We start from the raw sequence: 16,469 nt of genomic DNA, 5'->3' as shown, positions 1-16,469 counted from the left end.
TCCCATTTTTCAGTTCCATTTTCTGTAGTGTGTAATATGTAATATCTCCCCACATACTAATTCTGATTGTTCCCCACATGTTTACTCCTAAAGTGAGAAAAATATAGTTTTCTTTCTACATGCAGTCTACACTGTATTCTATATAAATTTTTACATRCAGTCTACACTGTATTCTATATAAAGTGATTCCAAAGCATAGTTGAAAAGCATAGTTTTCAAATGCAGATGCATATATGCAGTATCTTGTATGATATTTTATATATTTAGACTACTTCTGTGATATCTACACTGCCAAACTTCTCTGTTTTCTCTAACTCGACTTGAAAAATGCCTTGCCACTCACGTGCTACACATCAACTCTGCTACAAGGAGCACAGAATCGTTTGCAGTGACATTTAGGAGATGAGGCAAATGAGCCGACAACAGCACCCGCGTGTGGATCGGAGCCACGGATCGGATTAATTATCCCATGAGTCAGCCGGCACGGCGAGCAAACGATGGGCTCTGCACCATCTGCCTGGGCGGCGCGCTGCCGATCGGCACCAGCCAAGCGGCCGCCCTGGTCTCCTCACGGCGGAGGAGGCCTCGCGGGCGCCATGTGGCAGCGCCTCCCTGACGCCATGTGGCAGCGCCTCCCTGCCCTGCTCCTGTGTGAGCAGCAGGATGGACAGTGAAGGAACGGCCTTCTCCTCACGCGTGGTGAGGGGACAGCACCTCACAGGATCCGGGCAGATGTTCTGTGAAGGGTGCAGCTAACGCTGGATGGAGAAATCCCCAGAGTGGAGAGGAGGAAGGTGGCGGTTGCGGGTTGATTAGGAAGCAGACGCAGAGGCAGCTGCTGCTGTTTGCTCCACAAATCAACTTTTGATAAAACACACACTGAAATGGCTACGTTAGCTTGGGGAACTTTTCAGTTCACTCCTACTCGGAGTTGTGGCAGGTGCTACGCCCACTGAAGCCACAAGATTCACTGGAGAAGGCACACAAGACGTGCTGGCAGGTCTCCATGTCCAACCTACGGAAGAAATGCCCTGAATGCAGGAGATACCAACTCTTCCCACTGTGCACAGGCAGGCAAAGTGATTCATGAACATCTCTTCCACACACAAGACACAATACATTAAAGCTCATATGATTCCAGTTTGAGCAATCCACATGAACCTAGAGGCACTTAGAGGACACCAACATATGTTACCTTCAACTGAATAAAAAGACCTTGAATAAGTCAGAATAGGACCCGGGATAAAAAGACCCTTGAATACCCTGAACCTTTGTCCCAGGGCATGGATGGAGTCCAAGAATGCCTCCTTYCATCGGGAGAGGTGAAAGTACATGGGGAAAAAGTGGTTACTGGTCACTAAGAAGGTTTACACAGTAGTTTGTAGCACATCCAGCACTGGGGGTGGCTACTGTAAAATATGGTTGGGGAAGGAAGGGACGAGAAAGGAAGTCTTGATTGACAGACATAAAACTTTCTTAAAGGGAACGTTTTCTTAAAGGGAAGATGTTCAAGAAATTTAACTCACTGAAATATATTTCACAGATTTTTCAAGCTGGAGGAAAATAAAAGAGCAGAATGAGTTGTCCAGCACGGCGTGAAGAAGGAAACGCAGCTGAGCTAAGAGCAAGGCCCTCACATGGGAGCTGCTCTCAGCTGTTTTCATTTAGCCTTTTACAAATAAAACATTGTTGCCCTTCCAATTTTATTCTAGTCAACAGAGACTTTTCAGAGTCTCATAATGAAGTTGCATCACGGTCAGTTTTCACTGGAATACTATTCTCCCCCATAAATTCTTTATAGAAACAGTTTTAATTCCAGTAATTTTTGTCGTGCAGTCACATGGAAGTAGTGAGTTGGTGCAGCAGCTTGGAAAGGGGAAATTTACCTTCCTGGATTACACAGCAGCATTTTTCTCCCACCTCTGAGTCAACTGCTTCCCAGGAAAGTGCACAAAACCCGGTGTGTGCCAATCACTTCTTCCATCTGAGCAGTAGATGTACGTCTATGTAAATCCAAATAGCCTTCTAGAAGGAACATGAAATGGGACTCGGTAGACTTGTGTTTCTATTAGTGACACATAAACATGGAAGAGATTGAACAATTCTGAACTAGATGCACAGCAGGCAGGAAAATATTCAGCTAGAGCAGTTTTCTGTAGCTCAATGTACAGCTAAAGGAAAATGCTGTGTCTGGTTTTGAGTTTGACAGCTCAGTCCGACACAGACAAACTTGAAATAATCTTGCAAAGAACAAGAAAAAGGTTCAAAAGTCTAGAAAACATGAAAAACTTGAAGAAAATTAAATCTAGAAAAGAAATGACTGTAAAATCATAAAAATTACTTTCCGGTATGTAAGAGAGAATCACAGGGAATAAAAAAAATGTCTACACTATCTCCATGCCAGAGAGAATGAGCTCTAACACATCAAAAAAGATCTTGATGAAGCAACAAAAAAAAAGTAACCAAAAAAAAAAGGATGACTATCGGAGCAAAGTGTATGGTGAGGTTCTAGAGTCTCACCACTGYGGATTTTAAGAAGGGGATGGGCAAACATCTGCCAGAAATGGCTCACATGGAGCTTATCCCACTTGGAGGCAACAAGAGGAGTAGTCTGGACAACTCTCCAAGTTTCTTCAGATTTTCCTCTACGATTTCTGYGTTCATGTACTTTCCTATTCCTCATTCTGTGTACTGACAAAGTGAGGTAGGGATGCAAAGCATTCCAAGCTCTTTTCCGAGTGACAAAAAGCACTATTTAAGATCCTGGTGAGGTGGTAACAGCCTAGAATGGCATCAGTTGGGAGCCTACAAAGAAACTCTAGGTGCTGAAATAACCACTATCTCCCAAAGCAGAAATCTTCCTTTGTGTTAAGAAAGAAGGAATGTAGCAACAAAAACCTTCCTTAACGCAAAATTACAGTCATTGTGCCATACAGCCTGTCTCCCTGCTGTGGTGCATTCTGTAACACTCTGACTTTTAAAGAAAACAAAACCACAGAATCACAGAATGGTTGAGGTTGGAAAGGACCTCTAGGAATCATCTAGTTCAACCCCTCTGCTCCAGCAGAGACACCCAGAGCACAGGGTCACAAAAATGATGAATGAGGACACACTCCAAGCCAACTCTGAGCCTACCTTGAGCATCAACCCAACATACACACTTGTTTTCTACTTTTGTAAATGGGACATATCATACCAGGATAAGGAAAAAGAGGCATGATATTGTTAAGGCAATTCTGATGTTTTAGGTAAGGCACAAAAAAACCTCAAGACCTGCTGACACCAGTAATCCTGCTACACAGACACAACTTTTATTTCCTCACCACTAAAGCCATTCCCTTCAACCGCAAAATTTTACTTAATGCTATATTTTAATTAATATATATATATATATTAAAGTGGTCTAGAATATGCCTCTACTGACAACAGCAACTGGATTTATCAACCTAAAAGAAGCACACCTTAGAAGGAAATGAAGAACAAGAAGAAAGAAGAAAAGAAGCACACACATACCTTAAGGTAAACTCCTATTTTCCTTTTTATCACATACAAGGGAGGAACTCTGACTCGTGTTCCCAGCATAAAACCACACTCAATATGAATCGAACAGTCCACAGTTCAACACTGTTACATGCAGATTCCCAAATGCAACTGCCCCTTCAGAAAGCACAGTGGATGCGACACTGCATTGGAACTGATTATTTCCGACTTTGCAGGGAATTTGCTGTCATTGACTGAAGTGCTCTGGAAGAGCCATGTCAGGATTTTGTTGTCAAAATTAACAAATATGTGAAATATCATAACAGTTCTCTGAATGACAGAATCACAGAATGGTTAAGGTTGGAAGGGACCTCTAGAGATCATCTAGCCCAATTTCCAGAACCATTAACAAAAGCTGTGTACTGACATGAACTCAACATAAAAAAAAAAAATGAGTATTATCAGAATTTTTATCAGAAAAATTATCAGAAAAAATGAGTTTTATCAGATCTTTAGATCTTTAGATCTTTTAGATTTTAGATTATCAGACAATTTTAGATCTAAACTACAATGGAAAAATATAAAAAAAATTCTCCAAAGTATAATTAAAGAAACAATCACACTTTTCTGGCATAGCAAGATTTTTAATAAGCAGGTTTTATTCTTACAGATAAAAGAAAAATCAGCACAAAAATAAGTGTCCTCTTTCCAAAACGTATAAGACACAATTATAACAGAAATTCCATTAACACAATTCTCCTGTGTATGCCTCATTTTACCTGTCACTTAGAAAAATAAGAACGATTCTGATTTTATGTAACTTCAGTTGTAATCTTCTGAGAAAAGCCATTTGCCAACACTAGCAAAACAATTAATATTTTATATCAACACACAAAATGGAGTACTTCATATAGAAGTTGCTATGCACCCAAAATAAGACCTGAAAAGCAAAGACATGAAAATGTAAAGGAACCAGCACTAATTGTGTACTTCTGTAACAGGAAACAAGGTTTAAAAGAGGACTTAAAAAGCAGGTATATTAGGTAAGAGAAAGACTGAATATTTTAGTATCAGTTACATGACAAAACATTAGAGCTGAAGTTCTGTAGGAACCCAATATATTTACATTTCTTAATATGTTACAATAGTCTCAGATTTGCTAAGGCTAAATTTAAGTCTATAGTAATAATGCTGAGTTTAGGGTTATAGATTTGCACTTTTTTTTTTTACTTTACAGATTTGCACTTTCACCTTTACTACATCTTAAGATGATTTTTATCTGGCAGAATAACAGCAGCAGAAACATTCTATTTTTCACTAATGATAACAGCATTATTTGCAACAGTGGTAGATGAACTGCTCAATTTCCTCCTCTTAGTTCTCATTCCATTTTAAACATGAAAATGTCCCAGTGATTCCAGATGTTTTCAAGGGTATTTCCTTCTTAACTTGAAGACCAAATTACTTCTGGACTTATTTTAAAGGAAATTAGGTAACCAGATTGATAATTTTAAAATGTACTATTATTTGCTATAATGAAGTTTCAAAAAGTATTAAATTTTAGAGATGAGTATAAATATACAATAATATTCATCTGTTTTGCCCTAAGACCTGTTGCATTTTCAGCACAATCCTTTATCCTGCAAATTAAAAAGTAACCCACTTAAAATAAGAAAAAAAATGTTTGGTGAGTTATGCCTTATACACTTGAAATGCCTCACAGAGAGAATATAATTGATGTGCAGCCAATATAATCTATTTTATTTCATTATATGAATAAAACTTTGTCCCTAGTTGGATTATAACCATGGAAGTTTATCATTATGGGATTAAAAGCTTCCTAAATTTAAATAAAACACCTCAAAATGTACTTAATATTGGAAATTTTTTTTCTTATTCTTAAGTATATGAATATTTTTATCTTATTCTATATTAATTATCTAAGTTTATAACTAAAATTATTTACATTAAATAATCTTGCTATTAAATACATTCTGGTAAACAACAGTGTTCCAGACTATGATAAGAGCTCTTTTCAGTTATGATTATTAAAAAAAAAGAAAAAAAAAAGAGAGAAAAGAAACTACTAACAAGGTACCTCTAATATCTGTTTATAGAGGTTGCTTTCAGTTGTAGAATCAGATTTAGCAAACGTGCCATAACTCTGTACAATTCCATTTTTAATCCTTTTCTGTTTGACTACTTTTCGTCCTTGCACCAACTAGAAAAATCTCACCTTTTGATTCTAGCAAATGTTTTCGTGCCCTCTTATCTTCTAGTCCCGAGAAGTGAAAAACAGTCCTAGCAAGTCAGACCCAGCCATCATTTACATTTGGTACTGGGCATGAAAGCAAAGAGGCAAAAAACAGTGCACAAATACACATAAATAAGTGAAATAGATGATATTTATTGACTGTTGTGCTCAGTCATGCTCAGTATGTAAAAGCAGGCATCGAGAATAAATGATGAAAAGCAAAAGCCTATCATTTAAAAAGCTGTAAAAAGTAATACACTAGCAACAGACTAGTCCCATTACTCAACTGCCTGGCCGCATTCCCAGGGAACTCACAAGGTATGGGAAGTGTTACTCCAGCAGGGACTGACATACGGCACAGGGTATCTCTGGCGCATCAGCTCTCCTGGCAGGAGAGGGTCACAGTCTCATGCCAAGTGGGGCACGGGAATTAGCAGTCCAAAGTGCAGTCACAGCCTGATGATTTGGCCAGGCCAGAGTGCTGGCCGACCTCACGCTAATCACTGACCGAGAGCACCAACATCACCTTTCCGTGCTCCTGCTACGTCTCTCCAAGGACAAACAGATCAATAGACATTTATTATTTATGTGTCTGATGTTTGTTTGAAATGTAAAGAAGTTGTGGAAACATTCGACATTTCAGAAGAACAACCGCGTTGGAGAAGACAGGGCAGCTGAGAAGCAGTAGCCTAAACATGTCACTGCTAACATSGCTCTGCTATTCCACAGCTACTACAAAATAAGGAGCGTCCCACGAACTGAAGAACTCCCTATACTGAGAAGCACTGAAGTATTTTGCTTAAGAATGCAACAACATAAATGCTGCAGAGCTGATCCTGCCCTACCTGTGGCTGTGCACGTCACCTGCAACATCCCGGTCCCTCTGGTCTCTCACACGGCATCCCAGCCGCCCTGCCAGCTGTGCTCTGGCGAGCCTGGTGCTCCTGCAGTCTATGCCACTCCGAGAGAGAAAACAACATCCCTTTCCCTCTCAGAAACACCCTCCAACCCAGCAGTTTTCTTGGTTTCTTCCTCAAAATGTCATGGAATGAATGCACACACATTGGAAAGCAAATTCACCYGAAGCGCACGGTAGCGTTAGCCCAGGCTGCACTCGCAGGGCCTTGCAAGACCAGTGCAGACAGCAGTTGGAAGCTCTCAGGGCACGGCCAGTCCTAAGTATAATAAAAGCCACAGCCCTTTCAAATACCACACCACAATGTGCTTGTTTTCCCAGACCTGCCTTTGTTTTTTGCCTGAAAATTGATCTGGATGGAATTAACTCTACGTGTAAACACATAATTTGGCTGTGACTTCTTATTAACTTGGTCGATTGCAAAAATTTGTATGTTGGTTGACAACAGCAACAGGACTACCTGAGAATACAAAAAGAAAAAAATCACAGAAAATTCCCATGCGTCTGGAAGATAATACCATACAGCAACTGAATGATAATTATAAACTGCCACAGTTTGAGCAAAGAACTAGTATATTACTTGCAGAAACAACTGTTGAATGAGGTCCCTTTTGAACAGTTTTTAAACAGACATGAAAGATCTTTTTATTATGTCCATGATTAATGGGATGAGCTGTATTCAAAGCCACAAGATTCCTATTTAACTAACTGTAACAGAGAAATTATGAAGAATTAGCTCCCACTCAATGTATATATTGCTCTCTCCTCGTTGTGTACTTTTTCAAAACGTATTTCCCAGATAGTTTCACTTAAGTCAATGGGCGACTTGAATGAATACAAGTTGTTAGAATAAGACCTTGACAGCCATTCAAGAAGAAAATAGATTCTTACTGTACTTCTGTGGAACAAGCTCTGGGTTCTTCGGTGTTTTGAGTTTAAAAGACACATCTCCAATAGTTACAGTATCACCTAAAAAAAAAAAAAAAATTATTATTATTTCCAGATACTTTTAATATATACAATCCATTAACTTTTAACATGTACAATCCATTAATGTCTAAAACATTGTCCTGTGGTGGGAAAGCTGACTRCAAGTTCACAAAGTAGGATATGTTTGAGATTTATTACTTTACTAATTAGGCTTTAATAGCTTTCATTAGATCAGACACCAATACAATTTATGTTTAATTAATAATCCTCTTGTTTTTATTATTATTTTGTTACTGTTGTTATAACCAGGACATACTTTGAAGAAAGCTATGGAATTGAAGCCAACTATAGAGCTTCCTTGCAGGCACCCTCACAGATATGTTGAAATTAAATCTTCACCCTGTTTGCCTCCAGAAACAGCAGTGAGAAACACATGGGGGAGTGATGATTTTCCTGAGTTTTCAATCAGCCTGAAACAGTATCTCTTAGAGGTTCAAAATTTGTACAAATGTTTTTGTACTAATGGGTCCTTCCTACACTCTCCAGCAGTAGAGCTGCAGCATCCAGCRCCTTTCCACAGTTCCAGAGGATGCAAACGTTTTTTTTTTTCCCYTCCCCTMTGGATTTMACTATTTCCTAAAACCTAAAACTGAGCACCTGCCATTTTATTTAGTAGTCTCTTAACTACAATGCACAAAAGTCTTATCTGCCTTTCTGCACAGGCAAGTTTGAATCAAACTGCCTGCCGTGCCCTGTGCACTTGCTCATGGAAATCAGAGCTGAAATCCAGTTTGCAGCCAGGAAATGGGCGAGCACCAAGAAGGCAGAAAATACAGAATACAGAAAAACACAGCACAACTGCCAAACATGCAAAGCCAAGAAAATGACTAGTAACAAACTCAAAAACTTTTCAATAGCTGAACTAAGCCATACAAACAAATTTATCACTGATAATACCATGAAGCCAAGTCACCTGRTGAATATAGTAAAATTGTACTATTTTTTTCAAATACTACTGTTGAAGATAACACCATCTTTGCTAACGCACTGTAGTACATCCGTGACATGGACAGGATTAGGATGATTGGCAGTAACACTGCTATACAGCAGTGCAGCTTTGCCACGACACACTGATTGCACTGCATTTCCATAAGTCAAAGCCAAATTTTAGAACTGTTTATGACTGTGTTTTCTGAGAACTAGAAAGCATGTGGCCATGGACAAGATCCAACCGTAGAAATCTTGTTGTCCATCTGCAGCTCCTCCTACAGCATCTGAGAGGCTCCTTTCTCCAGGTGCCTATCAGCAGCACTGCAAGAAGACAGGGAGTTCAGAAGATTGGTGCTGGTAAACAAGAGGAAGATGCTGAGGAGGAAGCTCATGCCCGAATGAAGAGAGCTGCTCCCATGCAGCAGCCCTCCTTTCAGTCACTAGAGCAGTRATTGGCATTTTGCCCTCAAAGGCAGCTTTTTTCCAGCTTCTCCAGAAGTAACTGCAAATCGCATCGGAGTGAGGATTCGTAGGTTCTGACGTTACCCATATAGTCTCTGGTCAAAGTTACACATTTAGGACTTCATCTACAGCAGCCAGTGGAGAAGCACCTAAAGCAAGAAATAAGTGATGAGGGAAGGATTACAGCCGATATCCTCCCAAATGGAAGTGCTGACCAATAAGCCCAAGCTTGGGATTCACATCCATGACATACATGCCTGCATTTGGATGTCCTTGATGTTCCTGAAGACCAAATAAACAACCTCCCTCTCTTTTTTTTTTTTTTTTTTCCTTAAAATATTGGCAGAAGAGGGTAAACTGGTGATTTCTCCCACATTTTATGAAACCATGGAGTGCTAAAATGAMTTGCCAGCATGGGCTATATCTAGGCAACAGCAATACCCTATATAAAGGTGAACGAGGGTTCAACCTCAATCCTAACGCCAAGGGCCACCAAGCAGTTCCTATCTTCCCTGCTTGGAAGGCAGCATCCTTCTCTGGCTGATGTTCTTAGAGCCAAGAGGCAGACGGTCCAAACTGAGCTGAGGCTAAACCAGTAGTTAAGCAGACGAGGTGATCAGTGGTCCAGGGCTTGAGCTCATTTCCTGCTCCTCTTTAAATTTGCAGTAACAAATGTACTGAGGATTCCTGGGCAATCTTCAACTTAAGTTGATGCTTGAAACTTCAAGTTTAAACTCATTCCCAAAGAAAGTGCAGCAACAGCTCAGGGACCTGRTCCCCATTCTGGGACTGTTACATATTTTAAAATTAAAGGGTTGCTGGGCAAAAGACACGACCTTGGAAAGGAGGGAGATCTAAGTTGTGACACTTCCCAGGGTTGGCCCRATTTCTCCAGCTTTAAAACAAGAAAAACTAGTTTTGTCTCCTGTCCCCTTTCTCAAACTACAGTTTTAAGCTCTCCTCTCAGTAAAGAACAGCTAAAGTCTTGACCAAAATGCCCCCAGAAGGAACCACTGCAGGAGCGCACTGCTCCCTACAAGAACCACCACCTCTTCCCTCGTCTGGGAAGAATTTTAACATGCTAAAAAGAGCAGGTTGCCCAATATATCCTCAGGAATTTAGTGCCAGTTTGTTTTCTCACCATTCCCCAGCCAACATGCAGTGAGACAAGAGTATGTGGCTAATTAGTTTCTTGCTTAAATCACCTCCACTCTACTTGTAAACACTCTTTCATACATGCCTGGCCTTCCAAAACACAGCAGGGATAAGAGACCAGATGCCAAAACAACAAGGTGTCAGACATTTCCATACATTGGGATAATGATATCATCTCCATAAGAGTATTTTAACTACCTGTTTTATTGGTTGAGTACTGAAAAGCTTTATGCTCATTTCTACATGCTTTCTATAAAGCTGAGCAAGCAACTGAGTCTGGTCTAGGTGAAAAAATTAAAAACACCCTCTTTTGTTGGTATTTAGTTGCCCACAACATGCTAACTTGTGAGCAATACATTTAATCAATCTCTAAATTTCAAATAAAATTCCAGCTATCAACGAACGACCCTGCAAATTTCGCTGAAAACTGAGCTGGGAGGGAACTCGAGAGAGGAAGGGGAGAGCTGAGCAGCCAGCACACATATAGCACACATATAGCGCACATATAGCGCACATATAGCACACATACAGCACGTTCAGATCTTAACAGGTTTGTTGCTGTCTGGAAACAAATGTTGCCTCAAACTTGGAGCTATCCACAAGGTAAAAAATCTTACCAGTGCGGAACAGAGCTTCAAGCTACAATAACCCAAAACAGCAGGGTCTGTTTTCCTGCATGATGAAAGGTAAATGAGCACAGGGGAGATTAGGCCACTAATCTTATCACATGCTTCCACCTGGCCTATATTTTCTTGTTTAATTTGTTTCTTCTGTTCGTCTTGAAAACCTCACATTCGGTTACTCCGTTTCTACTGCATTTCCAAACTCTTTGAACAGAGACGTTATCCCAGATAAGCTCTTTCCAATGTGCCAGTGGCCGGCAGGGAACTGACAACAGCCTACTTGGTAAACCATGCTCTTAAATCAGTAAGCCACATAATTTAAGGACACACATCCCAAAAAATGTTTTGTTAATATTTAGTGATTAGGAAAGAGGTAAGAAGAGCCAGTGAGGTGACTTTTGAATCCTCCTGCGCTGTGTTGTCCGTGGAGGTCTTGCTGCTGAATACTCTTTGCTTTCAATTCACCTTCACAGAGTAAGCAACGTAACGGGCCACTGTGAAACATGGAACACCCCAAAACACTCCATCCCAGCTGCCAGGCACTACAGTGGATAAAAATTATCCACCTTGGTGGTGGATAATGTGTGGCCTTGCAGCCTTGTACCGGATTGCTGAGGCTGACTGCAGTGAGGACGTGTCCCTGGTGTCTCAGGTTGCTTCAGGAAATGCTACCTTAGCGAGCACAGTCCCTGGGGAGGGCAGCAGGGTACAGGGAATGCCCAGTGTGTATAACGAGCTCAGTCTGCTGAAAACAAGGGAAGTGCCAGCTACAGCAGGGTCCAAAGGGAAGGGGAGCCATCCCAGTCAGAGGTGGGTCAGCATTACAAGGCAGGCGGTTACAACAGAGGGATTACAACTCGGAGATATGGAAGGCACCTCAGTACGGGCAATGAGCTCTGCACGGAGCAGAGAGCCCGCGATGCAGCTCTGCTGCCGGGGCAGTTTGCCTGTGCACAGCAACCRGCCGGCTCTGCAGCGCCTGGGAACTCCCACCCTGCCTTCGTTACGGGCACGTTTCAGACAGACAACACGTGAACACGCACGGCTCTTCTTCCCACCACTGACAAATGCCCCCCGCGTGAGCAGGGCTCTTCAGCTTCTCCCTCTAAATCCTTGGAGGGCTTCTGGAAAAGGCTCCAGGTCCATGAGTAACAAGGGAGGCAGGGAGAGCACGTGGGGAGAGCGTCACTGCAGGAACATCCCGGCTTTTATCCCCCCTGGACAGGCTTTTCATGAGAGCCACTGGGGTGCTTTTGTTGAATAATCTTAGCAAGAAGATTTCCTGAAGCCACATCTAATCATCAGTAACATGGTAAGATTAGTGCCTGTCTTCTGTTCAAAAAAACGCAGGGCAAATACCCTTCTTCTCCTCCTTTCCTCTCCCCAAATCCTATTCCCCAATTACATGATTTTTCTACATACTAAGAAAAAAAAGGAACAACTTTTTTACTGCAGTGTATCACATCTGAAGATAAGTAGACTGCTTCTCCACTACAATTCATAAATTTAAACAGCAGAAAATGTTTTTGCCACTTTCCCAGTGAAATCACATATTTTTGTGTACTTGTAACTAATCTTAGAGTAATAACTTTACACAATGCAGTTCTGATCCCATGGATAAACCTTTATGCTCTTGGGGTTCCTACAACACACAACACTGAAGCTTTAGGTATGCTCACGCTTTAGGGTAGCAGACCTTATTGCCTTTTGACCTCTTTTGTCCCCAATTTATGAGAAACTAATGCCCTCCTAAAGTGATTTTAGCATTTTGAACATTCCCTTGAACACAGACTATCCATCTAGTCTCAAAGGCAAATTATCAGCAAAAAAAAACACATTAAAACTGCAAAGGTGCTAAGCTTTGCTAGATCACATGTGATTAGATCACATCAGAGAAAACTCCAAAAGCTAAGTTATATCCAAATGTGTGTTTCTAGATCTTGATTTCATTGTAACTTGAAGGAGAACAAAAACTGATTCTTTCAGCTCACACATCTCGGTAAGCGCACAGAAAACACTGTGTCAACCATCACCTTTGAAGAGCCAACCTGTCTTTAAGAAACAGAAATGACACTTCCAAAGACTTGTTTCTCCTTTCTCCATAACTTTCTTGAATACATCACTGAGGAAGAAAAGCACTCGTGTCTACAGACCTTATTGGTTTGTTCACTGCCATTTTCACAGCGACAAACATAGAATCACAGAATCACGGAATGGTTGGGGTTGGAAGGGACCTCTAGAGATCATCCAGTCCAATCCCTGCTCCAGCAGGGACATCCAGAGCACGGGGCACAAGGTGGCATCCAGGCGGGTTTGGAAGATCTCCAGAGAAGGAGACTCCACAGCCTCCCTGGGCAGCCTGTGCCAGGGCTCTGCCACCCTCACAGTCAAGAAGTTCTTGCTTAAGTTTCTGTGGAACTTTTGGTGCTTCAGTTTGTGGCCATATCATTCACAGACAACATTATCTACAGACACAGGGTAGCACGGTAAGGAATTTTGTTTTCTTGCATTGGTACCGAGAACCTCTCAGCAGAAGAGCATCCCAAGCAGGATCACAYGGCCTGAACCCGCTAGGTTTGCTCCTTGACCACCACTATCTTCACACAGGGATAAGCTGGAGCTTAAGTCCTGCTGACAGGACTCTGTGGACTTACAGCCCCCAAATTAATTGGATGCTTACCCAAGAAAACCTGCCTCCAGCCTCAGCAAAGCTGTCATTTAAGTCGTTCTGTTTTTCTAAACAAAAGAATGGTTTTCCCTTTTCCTCTGAGAAAACTAAATAATGCCTTTAAACATTTAAAATCTGAATATTACCTAATTTCTACCCAGCAGTATTGTTAGATCTTCCAATTTCTTCATTTCAAATTTTGAAGCTACAGTTTGATTTTTCAATTTAAGTTAATGATTCTCTCTACTGGTTAAAGTCCAAAGTACCATTCAAACAAAATCTTACTTCTAGTTACTRTAGTCACTGCTCCTTTTCCTCCATTTCTTTTCTGCATTACTTCCAGATAATTCCAATGATGAACTCCAGATATTCCAATATGAAAAATTCTTCGACATCCAGTCATATAGAAAGCTTACAGTCATTTCTTATAGTACAGCTATTTTTGTTTGGGCAAATAGCATGCCCAAAAGCTAGGAAGGCTGATGAYGATGCTCAGTTACAAAAGTGTTACAATACAAATAATCATTTTGATATACAATTAATCTGATGATTTTACGCAGGCTTCATATACACTTCACAATATGTCTTAATGAGACTTGCATGTGAACACGTCCAAAAGTGCTACTAGCCACGGATCACAGCCATTCACGGAGATCATCAATGTATCAAAAAAAAAATCATAGAAATACTGGTTAGAAGGGACCTCTGGAGATCATCTTCTCCGAAGTCCTTCTCAGAGACAGCTTTTCCTCAGTACTAGATCAGATCAGCTCTGCCCGAACCCGAAAATGTGCAAGGGTCCCTCTTGGAGGGGTTTTGTCCCTTGCACCAGGTACTACTTTTGCAGGACTGTACTGTTGTTTGTCCTTGTTTCCACTTTTACAGGCCCCCTACTTGTTTTTTAGGCCATGAAGAGGATCCTGGCTTGGCCAAGCAGCTCTCCTACTGAAATTCCCAATCTCCCCATACCACAGGATGGTTCTCTGCTGAGCTGTCCTTAAGTTTCCTTTAAAAATCTTCTGTCTTTCCTGGATCCCTTCTCCTTCACTGCTGTTATCCAAGGGATTCCACCTAGCAATTTCCTGACAAATCCTCTGYACTTCTCAAGCCCGGAGACCTAGTTCTGCTGCTCACATTCCCAGCCCTCCTTCCTGCAGATCCCAAACTCAACCCTTTCACGGCCACCACTATCCAGACTACCGCGCTGGCCGCAGTTTTCCCTTCCTGTGAGCAGCAGGTCACACAGAGCCTTATCCCTCACCAGTCTCTCTGGCATTGACATTATGAAATTCTCACCAACAGAGTCTAGGAATTTCCAAGACTGCTTCCACAGAACCCAACCGGCCTCCCAGCAAATGTCTGGATGGCTGAAATCTCCCCTGGGAAGCAGGAGTGGGAGGTTGCCGCTAGTTGGATGTAGGAAGCGGCATCCGCTGCCTCCTCTTCGTCATGAGGAAGCGGGCACCCATCACATCCCCAGGGCTTCCTTTCAAACCGTATTTACGTGGCCAATGCTACTTGCGTGAAAATCGGCTCGCAGTGTTTTAAAATTATGTGAAGAATCCTGAAATACAGTTCGCTCAGGGCCAAATGAGAGTGCTCTAAATCTTTTCTAAATGGAGTTTAGRTATCAACTGCATTAGTATAATTTCAATAACATACTTCAGTTTAAATGAAGTTATGACTGAAATCAATATATATCTGTTTTTAAAACTTGCCATACCGGAAGGATACCAAAATGGATAAAACTGCCTCAAAATTCACTATGGCATCTCCTGCACAGCTATGCTGAGCTCCTGACGCAGTGAAGCAGGTTCAGCTTCAGGCTTCTGTACTGAAACAGGCAGAAATACATCAGCACATACCATGGCTGCAACAGTTGCTAAACGGGAAAGGTTAAGCTTTGAACAACTGCCAAATATTTAAACTCAGAAGCTATTTACTGACATGTCTCCCTGGGAAGAACTATGAAACCCTACCGAGGAGTGTAGGGCACCGAAGGCACCAAATGTGTCAGGCAGCAGCTTTTCTGCCTTTCTGTTCACCCCTCTCTTCCAGTAAGTTCTGAAAAATTCTACTTTTTCCTCCTTTTTTTCCTCCTGTGCAACGTCAGGCACCACTGCCACAGCGCGACCCTGCGAGCACAGCCAAGGGTCCTGAACAAGAGCACCRATGGTCAGGGGAAAAGAAGGGATAAAGCTCTTCAATAGGCTTTGCCCAGGAGGGAAGTATTGCCAGCACGGCACTCCCAGCACACAGCATGGCAGATCCCAACCAGRTAAGGGCTTAGGTAAAGCAGGGAACGGGAATAGGCTGGAAAGGATTAGCTTCCATCAGGAACCAGCTCTCTGGACAGTGACAGACCTGGAAAAAAAGCAGAAAATCTAGACACACGGTCCCATTCACAGGCTTCTTTCAGACAATGRACTTTTAGCACAACCACCAATATCCAACTAATAATAGTAACTAATAATATTGGTATTGCTTGACAATTGCTGACAATTAGTATTACAGGACACCAGTGCCTGCCATTCCGTAACAGACCACGCCACACCGAGCAAAGCARCGCTCTTGCACGGCTTGGTTCTACAGAAAGCGGAAGGGAAGCAGGTGCCTGTCCAGCGCAGCCCCCGCCGCCCATCGCCCTCGTGCCCTCCTCACGCAGCTGCTGGCCCCATATCCAGCACTCATTATATCCAGCCCTTTGGGGCGCCTTCCTGGGGAGTGCCTGGCTCGCCCCCCAACACCGTGCCAGGGGACCCGCAGGGCTGCTCGGCCTGTTCCACGAGGGGACACGTGGGGCAGCTCAGGCTGCTCCAATGGGGACACGTGGGGCAGCTCGGCCTGTCCCATCAGGGACATGTGGGGCACCTCAGGCCACCGCACACACACAAGGGACACGCAGGGCAGCTCGGCCTGTCCCATCAGGGGACACGCAGGGCAGCTCAGGCCATCCCACCAGGGCAGCTCAGGCTGTCCCACCAGAGACAC

At 42.3% G+C, this 16,469-nt stretch overlaps 1 protein-coding gene across 1 annotated transcript in view; it reads right to left on the bottom strand.

Moving 5' to 3' along the window:
- Positions 1 to 7,622, bottom strand: part of VWA8 (von Willebrand factor A domain containing 8) — a 92,074-nt gene extending 84,452 nt beyond the window's left edge. Inside the window, exon 1 of the mRNA XM_026034488.1 lies at positions 7,542 to 7,622. Coding sequence (XP_025890273.1) covers position 7,542 — 1 coding nt within the window. The 5' untranslated portion in view covers positions 7,543 to 7,622. The remainder of the gene's footprint in view (positions 1 to 7,541) is intronic.
- Positions 7,623 to 16,469: the final 8,847 nt, after the last annotated feature.

The sequence above is a fragment of the Nothoprocta perdicaria genome, unplaced genomic scaffold, assembly GCF_003342845.1.
Source record: "Nothoprocta perdicaria isolate Ctin4 unplaced genomic scaffold, notPer1 scaffold_145, whole genome shotgun sequence".
Lineage (NCBI taxonomy): Eukaryota > Metazoa > Chordata > Aves > Tinamiformes > Tinamidae > Nothoprocta > Nothoprocta perdicaria.
The sequence above is the reverse complement of the archived record's forward strand: the minus strand, read 5'-3'. Positions and strand labels throughout refer to the sequence as shown.